Source organism: Amborella trichopoda, chromosome 3, assembly GCF_054954075.1.
Source record: "Amborella trichopoda isolate Santa Cruz 75 chromosome 3, AtrichopodaSantaCruz75HAP2 v2.0, whole genome shotgun sequence".
NCBI classification, from domain to species: Eukaryota; Viridiplantae; Streptophyta; class Magnoliopsida; order Amborellales; family Amborellaceae; genus Amborella; species Amborella trichopoda.
In genome coordinates, this window is record NC_142338.1 from 49,318,969 (window position 1) to 49,334,531 (window position 15,563).

At 32.8% G+C, this 15,563-nt stretch overlaps 1 protein-coding gene across 2 annotated transcripts; it reads left to right on the forward strand.

Annotated features, from left to right (window-relative positions):
* The first annotated feature begins 405 nt into the window (after nt 1-405).
* LOC18429078 (glutathione hydrolase 1) lies at nt 406-5,377 on the forward strand. 2 transcript variants are annotated; one of them, XM_088862160.1, is made up of 7 exons: nt 406-570; nt 2,399-2,739; nt 3,043-3,561; nt 3,707-3,942; nt 4,216-4,483; nt 4,576-4,713; nt 5,014-5,377. In XM_088862160.1, the coding sequence occupies exons 2-7, from the start codon at nt 2,410-2,412 to the stop codon at nt 5,257-5,259; spliced, it is 1,737 nt and encodes a 578-aa protein (XP_088718286.1). In that variant the 5' UTR covers nt 406-570; nt 2,399-2,409; the 3' UTR covers nt 5,260-5,377. The 2 variants fall into 2 exon arrangements, with proteins under 2 accessions (XP_088718286.1, XP_006838434.1); XM_006838371.2 differs by having other exon boundaries at nt 2,408-2,739.
* The last annotated feature ends 10,186 nt before the right edge of the window (nt 5,378-15,563 follow it).

Consider the following 15,563-nt stretch of genomic DNA (forward strand, 5'->3'; position numbering starts at 1 on the left):
CATGCCGAAGGGATAAGCGAAAGAACTCCCACACTTAATCACATAAGGGAGTTTTTTAATGTGAAAATACTTTCACAAAAATATTATGAAACGTACCAAATGTGCCCTAGAAAAAGCTTTTACGCTCCTCATGTTACTTTGCATGAAGCTATTACCCCTTCGAAAAGAAAGCCAAATATTGCAATGATACTCCCAATGGTGATATAAAAGTGATGGAAATTTAAAGGATGAAATACCAGCGATTGATTGGTTGGCTGTTGACTTTAACAATTCCTTCGAGAATACAATCCGATTAGAAGAGATATAATATTGGAATCACATGTTTTCAAGAGAAAATATAATATTACAATTAATGCCTATAAATACCCCTTCTCTCTCAAGTATCATCACCATCTATCTCTTTCTGGATGGTCCTTTGATAGCCTAGAGCTATCTTGGTCCATTAGTCTTTGTTCCTTCTCTCATTGTGCTTCTATTTGTGTGTGTAAGCGCACTTTTGTTGCAAACCCTATTTATAATTGACTCCCAAATACTATCCTTCATTTGCCTCAGTTGCCTGATTCCACAAAGGTATATAACCTTTCTGATTTTTGGTCCATTCCCCAGGGGTTGTGTATTTCTCTCTAATATTACTGGGCTAATGCTTCGTCATTTTTTGAGCAAAACATTTCTTCTCCCTTATTATTCCATTGCACTTAGTATAAATTTCGCATTAATGTTCTTAAAATTTAAGCGTTTTGATGGGATTTGGTGTATTAGTGCTCGATTCAAGTGTGGTTTTTTGCTTTAGATTTATTTACTTTGATAGGCGTGATCCATGCAAGTCTACCAAGCATTTAGCAGATTTTCATTTAAAATTGTATACGTGTTTTCTCTGTTATCTTTCAGAAGTATGCGGATGCGGTTCTCATTAAGTGGACACTTCTATTCTATATAAGAATATTGCACTTACATTTTTATTATGCCGTTACTATCGGCCTTTTCTGTTTTTTTAGTAGTACTTAATAATGTATTTAAAATATAGTCAAGATAGATTACGAGATATATAGAGCTTTCGTAATTGTTAAAATTTTATTTATATCATAATACTCTCTCTCCCTCTCCCTCTCTCGATGCGAGAGAGGGAGAGATGTGAGATGCCTTTGGGTAGGCTCGAGAGAGAAAAAGATGCCTGTGGCGGGGCTAGAGACAGAGATAGAGATGGAGGTGATCTTGAGGACCAAGAGAGAGATGGTTGGCTATAGATTCTTTTCCTTGTGCCATTAACGTTGTCTTCGTTTTTGTTTTTTTTTCTAGTTATTCTTTTGTTTGTTTTTTTAATACGCACTACTTGAGTGACCCAACACTGGATCGGACTGGCGGTTATGCCCTGCGCTCTTTTTTTTTAAAAAAAAACAGCTTGTTTTAATAAAAGGAGATGCACTGCTTCCTCAGAAAGAATGGCTATCAGATCTTCTCCCACATTGATTTTATGTTTATCTCGATGTTTGAGAAATCAGCCGGTCCAACTCGGTACCGGCCGAGTAAACCAGAACAGGAGAGTAGCTGAACCGGTTTTGGCCGGTTTAGGTTGTCTAGCAAGCAGATTATTTAAAAAAATAAATAAATTTATCTATATATATATATATATATATATATATATATATAATTCCCCAAAAAAAAAAAAAGGGATATGTTCATAATTTTTTTTTCTTGAACGTTGTTTATCATTATGGCAAAAAGATTGGAATGAATTTTGGCCATGAATATTTGTTTTTACATTTTCCATCTTTTTTGAATTATTTTTAAAATACCCCTGGCACAAATGAAGTTGCTAAAATCCATTTTTTTACTAGTTTATGGTTTGGTCCGATTTGTTGGTTTATCCTTTTTCTCTTTCCCAAAATTTATTTGTTCATTCAGATAGGAAACATTTAACGACTTCCTTGGTTATTAATCCATGTTTTGCATTTATCTTATTGAAAAGCACTAGTTAAATGCTCAACAAAGGATCCATCTAAATGCTCAATGCATGGTCGCTATAATGGAAATATCTTACTTACATGGAAGAGAGAAGCAATTTTTAAGGACTCAAATTCTGTTGCTCAGCCTAAACCAGAATGATAGTAGCTAAATCTTCCGATGCAAATATTTTCCAAACATTCCACTATTTCTTTGACATCTAATAACCTAAATTCACACCATTAAACGATCTATATGCTTATATTCGTTTCTAGACCTTTAAAAGTACCAAGTTATTAAGGAGAATAAGAGAGGAAGCACTTAATTCAGTTCACGCGTTCATTTGATATTCATAAAGTAGCAATGCATCACACTGATAGTTATTTTTTAGTGAAATGATAGAACGTACTGAGAAATATTTTAATAGAAGTGGCTCTGACCCTGCGCTATTTTGTAGCAATTGCAGCAATGTGGCCATCCTTAATTCTCTTGTTGGTCCTATTCGAAGGCATTTCTGGCCAATCGGTTCCAGGAACACTGATAAACAGGAAAGAGGTGATCACGAAAGAACATGGTGTTGTGGCGGCAGACGACGGTCGTTGTTCCCAAATTGGCAGCGAAATTCTTAAAAGAGGGGGTCATGCTGTTGATGCATCTGTTGCCGCTGCATTCTGCCTTACTGTTGTCAGCCCAGCGTCGAGTGGAATTGGCGGGGGTGCTATGATGTTGGTTCGATCTGCAAATGGGAATGTGCAAGCCTTTGACATGCGAGAAACTGCTCCCGCAGCAGCTTCAACGGTAAAAGAATGACGGAATTACTTATTTTCTATTTTAACAAAGGAAGTTTTCTCTCCACTTTTCATTTAGTTATTGCTTTCATTACTTTATGAGACTTTAAGAACAAACTTAAGGTATTTTAAAAAAAAATGGCTACATGTAGAGTTAAAATAACATATTGTGATACCAAAAGTAAAGACACATGCGAAATAATGTACCATAAACCTAGATCAATATCTTTTGCGCTAGTCGATCAGTTTTCTAGTAATTGTTGAACAAAGAAATACGTAAATCATTTACTAATGGAAAGAAATATGTTTATAGGATATGTATGCCAATGATCCCACGGCAAAAGAACAGGGTGGACTAGCTGTAGGAGTTCCAGGACAAGTGCTAGGTCTCTACACGGCGTGGAAGAAATATGGCAAGCTCCCATGGAAGGAACTGGTGAAACCTGCAATTGCACTAGCAAAAAGGGGATTTAAGATATCTCCTTTTCTACATTTTCAAATGACACAAACAGAGGCGGCAATACGAAAAGATGAGGGTCTAAGAGAGCAGTTCATGGAAAATGGGAAACTCTTGAAGATTGGAGATATAGTTCGTGATGCTAAACTTGCGACAACATTGAAGAAAATTGCAAATCAGGGGCCATCAGTGTTTTATACTGGTTCAGTGGCGGTCGATTTGGTCCATGATATCGGAGAGAAAGGAGGGATAATCACAATGGAAGACTTCAAAGGTTATGTGGTGAAAGAGAGGAAGCCAATTTTTGCAAAGGTCATGAACCATGAGATTTTTACCATGCCTCCGCCTTCTTCTGGTGGGGTTGGCCTGATAATGGTGCGTAATTCTTCTCGAATCACCATGGATGACTCTTGTCCAATTTATTCATCTAATAAATCAATGCCATTTTTTTGCTTTTTATGTGTCTCATTTTTTTTTTGTTTATTGCATGAGAAGATGAAGAATATATTTTATATTGTAGGTTTTGAATGTACTTGCTCAATATGGTAGTGCTGAAGCCCTTTCTGGAACCCTTGGACTTCACCGATTGGTTGAAGCGATGAAGCATATGTACGCAGAGAGAACCAATCTAGGTGACTCAGACTTTGTGAATGTTGAACCTGTTATATCTCAAATGCTTTCCCTAAATTTTGCAAGAGAGGTGAAGAACAGGATAAATGATAGCACAACTCATAATCCCGACTTCTATCTCGAAAGGTAATAATAATTGTTAAAGCTTTAATGTTAAACACACACAAAAAAAAAAGGATTTTCATTCAAGCTTCTTATATCGTGAGATTTTATCTGACGTGAAATTTTCTTTGCATTTATGTTGCAAAATACTATTTGGGTTGGGAGATTTCACTGCATTTTCTATTTCCATAGAAAACCATTGAGCCCTCTACCTGTCATTTGTCATCAATGTAGTATTGCACTTTTTGCATTCTAAACTTTCAATTTCAAAGTGAATTCATATGTTGTTTGTTGCAGGTATAACCAAACCGTAGACCATGGCACGAGTCACATGAGCGTAGTTGATAGTGAGAGAAATGCAGTTGCCTTGACCAGCACTATTAACAATTTTTTTGGAGCCTGGTTTCGGTCTCGAAGAACAGGCATTGTACTCAACAATCAGATGGATGATTTCTCTATCCCTTCAAATACTACTTCAAATACCACCATGCCCCCGGCACCTGCAAACTTTATAAAGCCGCATAAAAGGCCCTTATCCTCCACGATGCCCACCATAATCCTCAAGGTCATCTCTCTTTTTCTCTCTCTCCCAAATGAGAATGAGAATGAGAAATGAGAATTACCTTCTTACTGCATGTTCCATTTTATGTTAAACAGGATGGGCAACTTAACGCTGTGATTGGTGCAAGTGGAGGACCAAGAATTATTCCTGCAAACATACAGGTCCTTTTGAATCATTTCGTTCATAACATGGACCCCTTTTCTGCGATTTTGGCACCTCGAGTCTACCATAGGGTATATTTCTCTTCACCTTCTACTTCTTCATACTTATTTTACGTTATTTATCAAGAGGAATAGGCAGCATTTTATTAGCACGATACAAAATCATTACGTATAAATATAGTTTTCAAACAAAAGATAAATCAATGAATGAGAGTCGAAATGAGTTGTAAGTTCTGATTGGTACAAGGAGTTTAATTGGTTATGTTTGGGGACCTCACTCTCTCTTTGGTGTAGTGTAGTGTAGTGTAGTGAGAGATATTATTGTGTGCGTTCTTGAACATATTCTAACTTAGAAATGTCTTTGTTTTGCAGCTCATACCTAACTTTGTGGAATACGAGAAATGGGACACAGTGAGTGGGGATCACATTGAGGTGAGCCTTCGCGATAGGTTAGGGCTAGCAACCAAGGGTCATGTCCTTCAAGCCTTAGCATTTGGGGCCAAATGCCAGTTTGTCGTTCAGCACCTCCCCACCATGGCAAAGGGAAAGAGCATTATTATGGGAAATCTTACCGCCGTAAGTGACCCACGAAAGGGAGGTTTTCCTGCCGGTTATTGATCGCTTCTGCTCTTTATCTCTCTCATGCCTTCTTCCCCGTTCTAATAATCTTTGTTCATGCACTCTCGGGTGCCAACTTCATTCTCATTCTCAATGAATTTCTTTTGCGTTGTCTTAATCCAATCTATCTCAATGTGATCATCTCCTTTTATATTATAAGTGCCACTTCTTGGATACATCCAAAGCGTCTAAGGATTTTTCATTCTTCTCGTACTAAATTATAAAGAATTTTCATCAAAATCAACCTGAATTTCGAGTGAAATAGGTTACAGATGCCATAACGACTTCCTTTCTCTGATTAGTCAAATAAGTTTTTTTTTTCTTTTTTTTTCTTTTTTTTTTTTTAAAAATAAAAGATATTTTCACATTTCTTAAAAAAAATTGCATATTTTTTCTGTTTGTAGTATATTAAAAATTTTATCCCAAATTTTTATAGATTTAAAATAAAAAAATTCAACCGTCCAATTTTGATTATTTATGAATTTACTTCTTTGTTTCAAATTATATTACAATATTATATTGGAATATTTCAAATCTTGAAATAGACTTGAAAAAATAAAGCCCGTGAAGAATTCATAATATGCATGTGTGGTATTTCAGAAGGCTATAGCCTAGCGATAATAATCTAATTGATTTTGCGGCAGACGTAACCATTTTTCCAAGCACTGGTTAGTTCTTTAAAATTCCATCGATGTGTCCTTTAGCTCATCCTTTTAGGAAAGGTTTCTATACTTCCCCATACAGCATTGAAGATTTATGTTTCTCCTACCATCCAGCCGTCCAATTTTGATCAAGTGAGCCACTCATTATTTTATCCTAGATCCGACACCTCAAAGTAATTTATTTTTAATTTTTTTAATACAAATTGTATGAATAAGAAATTTGATATCATTGGGGCACACCAATAAAAAATATTATAAATAATTTGTCGATAAGATATAATCACCAAAATACCCCTTGAAACTTTCAAGGGCATTTTGGTTATTTTATTTTATTGGAAATTTTTTTATTTTTTACAAGTGCGAGTTTAATAGAGGATTGGATGCCCAAAATTCGGTGTCAAAATGATTTATCTAAAATAAAAATTAAAAAAAATAAAATAGTGTAGAGATATGACAGTGTGATTGGGGCAATCTTAGCCCGCCATTTAGAATGGAGGGCTGGATAAGGGGAATCATATAAGTTTTATGTTGTAGGAGAAGCATAGAAAGCTTTCCCTATTTTTTTTTGTTGGAACTTTTCATTCTTATTTAACTTTTTTTTGGGGCTCGAGTGAAGAACATAGGAAGTTTCACTTGGTCAGATAGGACAGAGTGTGCACTCCAAAACGTGAAGGTGGCCTGGGTATTTGAAATGTTATAAAGTTTAATGAAGCCCTATGGTGTAAATGGTTGTGGCGTAATGCCTATTTTAAAGATTATCTTTGGTATAATGTGCTGCTCTCAAAGTATGGGTTGGACAATCACAATTTATAGCTTGGTGGAGGTAGAGGGAAGGGGATTTCTTTCACATGGAACGCCAGTTATAACTGTAGGCCTATGATATCAGGTTATTTCAAATGGAATGTTGGTAGTAGCCGACATATTTTGTTTTGACACCATAAGTGGATTGGATAGTTCCCCCTTAAAATTGCATTCCATAATCTCTTCTGTGTGGTCTTTGAACCAAATATGCTTATTGGAGATGTGGTGGAAAGAAGAGGGCATGGGTTTTCTTGGAATATCAATCTTAGATACAGACGGCTAAATGATGTTATTTTCTCTCAATGATGTGCTTTGATGGAACTGTTGGAAAAAATATATGCCTCACAAGATGAGGTAGATGAGTTGGTGTGGGAGATTGAGAGTGATAGCATTTTCTCAGTTATGTCTTGCTACAATTTGTTCTTCCATGATCGTTATAGATGGTCCTTCCTTGAGATTGTTCAGATCTGGAAATGACCTGTTCTCCATAAAGTTCAAATCTTTATTTGGTTGGCGACACAACATAAGATCTTATATGAAGATGGGTAAAATTTTGCCTAATATTTGTTTACTTAGTAACAATATAGTGAATCCGTTGTACACTTGATGATGCATCGTCCTTTCTTTTCTAGGATTTGGCATTGGCTGTTTAGCTTGGTTGAAATCTCTTTGGTAATGCCGCAGAGAGTCTCAGAGATACTCTTTCAGTTTCTCTTTCCTGTTTACCTAAAACTAGGAGAGTTATTTGGAAGATTGCCATAGGCATGCTGATGTGGGAAGTATGGAAAGAGAAAAATGCAAGAACCTTTGAGGGTCTAGCTTTGCCCCCCTAAAAAGTGATTCAGTTAAGCTTTGCCCCCCTAAAAGGTGATTTAGTTAATTAAGCAGTCGATCTGGTCTTGCTATTTTCTGATCAAGGAGGGCTAGGGTATTACAAAAGTAGATGTCATGGCCAATCTTTCCAACTTTTTTTCTCTTGGGGTGAGAAAGTATCGGCCTAAGGTTGGAGTTCCCCAATGGGTTGCCTTAAGATTAACTTTGATGGTAATTCTTTGGGTAACCCAGGTCCGGCTGGCATTGTGGGGATTATACGTGATTGTTTTGGGAACACTGTTCTATCCTATATAGGACCGATTGGTATGGCAACTTCGAATTTTGCAGATTACTTAAAAGGTTGCTTATTTTCATGCACCATAACTTAGGCACCACTCTTATTTTCATACACCATAACCTGGGCACCACTTGTCTTATTGAAGGTGATTCATTAAATGTTATAAGATTGTGTATAGAGGAGCAGTCTGTTCCTTTGGAACTTCGACCTTTGTGGCTACCGATTATGGATGTTTCAGCATCTTTAACTGTTACTTTCTCCCATATTTTTTGAGAGGCTAATGGGGTCGCTGATGTTTTGGCTAAAAGGGCGTTGGGCTTGATTCTCTTATTATTTCTTCCGATATAATTTCCTTTTAACCTATCAATAAAGTTTTGAACATTCATAAAAAAAAAAGAAGTCTTTTTTTAATGGAATTATGTACTAAAATGCATAAGGGGGCGCAGCATGTAGACTTATTTTTTATTTTTATTTTTTTCGAACGTGGACCTCTCAAAAAAGACTCGTATCTAATTCATTATTCCAGGGAAATAATTAAAGATCAACTAAAAGGTTTCATGCTCCCGATAGAACATAGGGGTCGTTTACTCCCTCAGGCTAAACTCAATCTTAGAGTGTTTCAAGGACTCCCAAATTTTTGGGATGTAAGTTCTTCAATTGGAAAAAAAAAAAAAACATATCAAAAAGTGTTCTTTAGAGGTTTGCAAGAAAAATATTTCCTCAATGATATACCCATTGGAACTTTTATTAAAAAAGTGTAAAAAAGAAGCAATTATTTTTTTGGTCCAAAGAGGTCACAATTACTCTTATCCCTCAAATTTCAAATTGGGTGATTGGAAAAGCGCCATTGACTAAACTCATAGTAAAAAAGAAAACCTGGAACTTTTTAACGCTCCGCAAGCCATCCAATTTGACATCTAACGAGTATAAGAAATTATAGCCCTGATGTAACAAAGATAAATGCCCTCAAGTATAAAACCCATTATTATTTTATGGACCCAATTTTTATGAGTCCCCCGACTCATGCTATTTTTTTTGCGGGCTCCCTTGAACACCCTTTATTTGTGTTGATCTTGCATCCAAATTTTTAAGTGATCCATAATCTACACTACTATGATCATGAATATAAAAAATAAAAATAAAAATAAAATAAAAAATAAAATTAAAAGTAATTGTAAACAAAAATATAAAAAACAAATTATAATGAAATAAAATCTTAAAAAAAAATTATTAGAACGTTTTACTATCTATCGGCTAAGAATCTTTAGTTGTGAATGCTCATCTTTAAAATAGATGTTTGTGATTGTGCGGGTTAGTGTGTCCGCCGACGCCCAAAGCAGTTTTTCTTATTTTATAAGACTGCTTCCAGCTCAGTAGTGTCAAATTCTCGGGGCCCAAACTTACGCGCTGTCCATTACGTTGCATGAAAGCTTGTATTTATTTATTTATTTTTATTTTGATTTTTTAAAAAAATAAAAAATAAAAGCTTTTATTTTGTTTTTAAAAAAAGACTATAAAATGAAAGCTAGATAGTAGTACCTTAGCGTTTATAATATTTGGCTTGGATATGGGCTGGGGCCATAACTATTAGCTGTTGACCTTACTAATTTTAGATTCCTAGTTCAATTCCCACTGCTTAACAACGAAATAGTAAAATAACTATTAGCTGTTGACCTTACTAATTTTAGATTCCTAGTTCAATTCCCACTGCTTAACAACGAAATAGTAAAATACTAGGGTTATGCACGTGCCTTGCTATAGAGTAATAATTGAATAAATAACATTATAGAAAATGATTAATTATATTCATGTTAACTATTTTTGACAAATACTATTAATTGACGTAAAACATAAAAATATAAAAGTTCAATTAGTTATCGCAAAATTGATATATTAATCACTATATGATCAAAATAGAATAAACAATATTTAATTAAAATATTCACATGTCAGAAAAATAGAGAGCATGCTTTGTTTTCTTTTCTCTCTTTATAAGTTGTAGAAACAAAAAGCAATCCACAGAAACAAGAAAGAAGAAACAAACACAAAAGAAAGAGACAACCAACCACAATGTAAATTTATATGTGGTTCAACAATGTGCCTACGTCCACGAGACATGAAAGCTTCTTTACTGACAATAGAGAGTAGAGTTACAATAGCTCTTTTTTCCTCACGCCTCGCTGTTTTATCTTATTACAAAGAAATCAACGTTAACCCCCATCCCTACAACATATATCGAATCGCAACAATATTTATCGAGTCCCAAATAGATGGCAAATATTATCGAAATATCTCAAGTACAGATATATATCGAATCCCATGTACGGATATTGAATCCCAGATATATATCGGGCCTTCGGCCCTCCGGCTTTCAACGGCCATCGTCTTTTTGACTCTATATTGACAGATGTATTTCTTCATAATACAAGACATCAATCCTCAACATAAATTACGTCTCTCTCACATCTCCCGCCCTCATTATTAAAGAGAGAGAAGAAACATATCTATGAAAATTGAAGGGAGAGAGTTAATTAAGGGAGATTGAGCGTAATACCAATAGTCTTAAATGTGGATAGGATCCTTCCTCGCATGACGAAGAAGGGGCATCTTATGGTGTTTTGTTATAGAGAGAGTCAGATAGACTCCATAATTACTAATGAAATATAGGAATTAATGGATCTACCAGGAAGTTGTAAACATATTTAGCAAATCGCCAATGTTAAGGTAATATTGTTGATTTTTGAAATACAATTGAAAGTGCGGTAATTTCAAAAGTTATGAAAATTTGCAAAATTTTCAATTGAAGGTTAAAGATATTCCAATTTGATTTTTTGAAAGCATATTTAAAAGAAAAAATTTCCTTTTTTTTGTGAACTTTGAAATTCAAAATTTTAGTAGAACTTCTACATGCTAAGAACATCCAGAATCTAGAACCCACGATCTTTAGAGTATTACGTACTCGTCAATACTGACAACATCTGTTTCACTTTAGAGATTCTATCAATAATATGGGCTGCATTAGAGGCTCATTTTTACTTATCTTTGAGTTTATGATAAGCCTTCTTGATATGTGTATTTCTTTTAAAACAATAGGGACATTACTTTTCCCTGAGCTGGATTTCGACATAGACATTCCTTGACCTTCACCCTTTTCAATTTTGTCAACAGATCTTCCTGTAGCCACTAAACCATCTACGTGTGGTTGAGCATTACCCTATCCCATCCTCAAGTCTCAATAGATAATTAAAGTCACAAGCCCCATCTCTATGACAACCTTTTCATAAGTAATGTCGTATTAAGATGTTCATACGAATGAGGGAGTGAGGACAACAAGATTATGACCTTATCCTCATCTTTCATATTAAAACTAATGCTCAATAATTCACAAATAATTTTATTAAATTGATTCACGAGTTTATGGATATATGTACTTTCATTTATGTGTAGGTTGTATAATTGTTGCTTCAAGTACAACCAACTTGTGAGGGACTTTATCATATAGACTTTCAAGCTTTGACCAAAGACTTGATGTCGAATCCTTGTTGACGATCCTAAACAATACTTTGTTCAATAGGCACAATCGAATACTACTCCTAGCCTTCACATCAATGTCTTCCCAATCCTTATCTAATAAGAATTTTGGTTTCTTCGACTTTTTTTTCAATGCATTGTTGTAATCTTTGTTTTATTAACAAATCCCGAATATTGTTACGAAAAATTTTAAAATTATGTAATTTATCAAATTTCTCCACCTCGACCTTCGCATTCGAAATATTTACTACCCTATTAACAATCCCAAACGTTGCTCTGATACCACTTGTTGTGTGTTGAAGCTCTAAAAACCAGACGCGTTGATTTTTGATAAAAAACAAGAGTGAGAAAATTAAAACCGCCAACAAACAAACAAGAAAGAAGAAAAATAAAGCAGGAAAGAAATATAACAAATAGAACACCAGAATGTTATGTCGTTTGCCACAAATGTGACTACATCCATAGAGAAAAACAACCAACAATATTTTCTCAATCAAAAAAAAAAATTACAAAAAAATTACCTGAGAGAACCAAAAATAAACTCGATCTGTCACAAAGTCTCTCCTTCTCATCAATTTTCTCTTTCTACATAGTCAAAATTCCCGTCTTTCTTTTTTCTCTCTCTACAAAAGCAACATAAAACATAAAGAATAACCCACGTGAGGCCCAACTTCCCTAACTCTAAGATTCTAACTACTATCCCTTAAACTATAGACTTGCGCCCCATCCTAAACCAAATAGGACTAAACCCCAGAAATATGGATCACCAAAATATAAGATAAGTCATAGAATTATGTATATTTTAGATTTGGCTAAAAAAAATGGGATGAAAAAATCATATATGTAAAGATAAGATCATATGAGATAATGATTTGCGGTTCTTTTATGGATTCATTAAAGCCATTGTACAATAATTTTATGGTCTTTCCTAATACAATTAGAGTAATACTTGAAAATTTATTGTCTACATTTTCAATAAATCCAACAATAATGTTTATGTTATTGTCATAGCACAAATATGAAATAACGACATTTAATAAATATAAGAACTACATAAGTAAAATAACAAGAACTATAAACCAATAAAATAGATTATTACTAAAAAAAAAGAAACCCTCAGTGTAGGATTGTAGTTAACTAAAATGGAAAACAAAAAAACTAATACATAAAATAGTAGTCCATCCAAAATACCTGAATCTCTCTCTTGCACGCTAAAAAGATGAAGGAGGCTCCAGATTTTTTTTTTAAAAAGAAATTTTCATTCATTCGGTAACTCTTCTTCTAACGCTACATATTTAGTTTGATTTATATGGTTGTTTTAATATCTTAATTTTTGGAGAATATATACCTTGTATTTATTGTGCACTTTTTTAAAGGAAACTTATTGGTGAAATATTTTATGGAATTCTTTTGTTAAATTAAGATTTTTAATTGACTCCCATTGTTAATGTGTTTATCTTTCAACCAAAATTCAATAATATTAAGTTAGTGAGGAAATAAAATTGCAGGCGAGAAGTTTTTTTGGAAAGCTTTCTTAAAAATATAAAATACGGATTTATATAGTTATATTTAAAAAAACATGATTTTTTTGATGATGCTCGAAGTTCTCATTGGATTTCAAAAAGTCGGAGACTTTTAAAAATATATATATTTTAAAGGAAGACTTACCAAGTATGTTTGTAAGTTGAGTTATCCTAAAATATATATTTCTTAATTGAAGATTCACAATCCCACTAAATATGAAAACTCAATCCCTTGGTTCACGTGAGTTTGCTTCGAAGACAAAATCCTGCACCAATATACTTCCATCCGTACTTCCTCATATTTTTCCAGGTGCGAGATATAAAATCGTTGTGGTTATTATATAAAGCATGAACCTCTTGTTTAAGAACTAAAACAAAATAAAAACAGAACCTTGGATCGTGTGATAAAATTTCCTGCCGACATGGTTTTCGAGAAATTGCTGCAATCAAATACGAGAGGCACCTACTTACTAATCTCTAAGCGTTGATTCGTTAAGGGCCCTTTTGGATCATCGTTCAATCATGGGAAAAGTCAATTCTGGAATTGAGAATCAATGGAATTGACATTTCGTGGAATATGGTGTATGCTGTTTAGATTTGGTGGGAATAAAAAAAATGTAAATTTCTTATTTGGATTGTTTGGAATATCTTTTTTTTGGAAACACAAATCCTTTTTTTCTCTCTAAAAATTTTGAGATATTTTTTGTCTAATTTTTTTTAAATATTTTAATACAATCTCTTTCAAAAAATTAAAATTTTAAATAGTCTCTCTCTCTAAAAGTTTTGAGATAGTTTCTCTCTCTAAAACTTTTATATAATTTATGTCCCTAAAAGTTTTGAGATAGTTTCTCTCTCTAAAACTTTTATATAATTTATGTCTCTAAAAATTGATGCAGTTTCTCTCTCTAAAATTTTGAGATGCTTTCTCACTCTAAATCTTAAAATATGAGATAACTTTTCTCTATAAAATTTTTAAGATAGTTTCTCTCTCTAAACAATTTCAGGTAGGGTCTATAGTCTCTCTTTCTAAAAATTTAAAGTACTTTTTCCATCTAAAACTCAAAATTTGAGATAGTTTCTTTCTAAATTTTTTAAGATAGTTTATTTCTCTAATAAATTTTAGGTACTTTGTTACTCTAAAATTTGATATAGTTACTCTCTCTAAAATTTTAAGATGCTTTCTCTCTCTAAAATTTAACTTTTGAAATAGTTTCTCTCTAAAATTTTAATATTTTTAGATCAGATAAAAGATCAAATTAATCTCAAATCTATTTCAAAATCTATTGAAAATTAGATGGAATATCAAATTCTTAATAAGATATAGGAATATCAAATTCTCAAATTCTATTAACTATTCAATTGAAATTAGAAATCTGATATTTTATTTCATATAGAAATTGAATAATGAATAAATAGATTGAAAATAAAATTGAAAATCAATAGAAAATAGAAATATGATATTTCTCTCTAAAACTTAAAATTTGAGATAGTTTTTTTTTTTTAAATAGTTTCTCTCTCTAAAAATTTCAGGTACTTCCTCTGTCTAAAATTTGATATAGTTTCTCTCTCTAAAATTTTAAGATGGTTTCTCTCTCTAAAACTTAAAATTTGAAATAGTTTCTCTATCTAAAATTTTCGAGCAGTTTCTCTCTCTTGAATTTTAATATATTTTCTCTCTATAAACTTTAAAATTTGAGATAGTTTCTCTATCTAAATTTTTTTAAATCTTTTCTATCTCTAAACATTTTAAGTACTTTCTCTATCTAAAATTTGATATAGATTCTCTCTCTAAAGTTTTAAGATATTTCTCTCTCTAAAATTTAAAATTTAAGATAGTTTCTCTCTCTAAAAATTTTCAGATAGTTTCTCTATCTAAAATTTGATATAGTTTTTAATCTCTAAAATTTTAATACGCCCTCTCTCCCAAGCTTAAAATTTTAGATAATTTCTCTCTCTAAATGTTTTGATATATTTCTTTAAGTAGTTTCTCTCTCTAAAATTTATTGTAGTTTCTCCCGCTAAAATTTTAAGATAATTTTCACTCTAAAACTTAAGATTTGAGATATTTTCTCTGTCTAAAATTTTAATATGGTCTCTCTAAAACTGTAAAATTAAGATAGTTTCTCTTTTTAAAAATTTGAGAAGTTTCTCTCTCTAAAAAATTCATATATTTCTCTCTAAAAAATTTCGTATACTTTCTCTCTTAAAATTTGATGTAGTTTCCCTCTCTAAAATTTTAATATATTGTCTCTCTAAAATTTGATATAGTTTCCCTCTCTTAAAGTTTGATATTTTTTTTGTTTTTTGTTTTTCAGCTGCAAAATGAGTCATTTCATGAAAGATCAATTCCACCTATCTTGGTCGAATTGAGTAGGTGGAATTGAGATTTTCAAAATTTAGGCTTAAACTGAGTATTAAGAAATGCCACAAAAATCTCAATTCTAACATAAATGTCAATTTTAAATGAACCAGACGCGATTGGCCCAGCTTTTCCAGAAACAATTATATTCCTCATGTTAAGTTAGGTGTTCATGATGACAAATAACTCTTTCTAGGGTCTAGGTGTTTAGAAAGATAATAAAACTCTTTAGAAAATATACAAAAACAAAGCTAAAAGATATTTTTCAAGTAGTAAAAGAAAGAGGACAGAGGTGAAGCTATATTTGTGCTCCAATA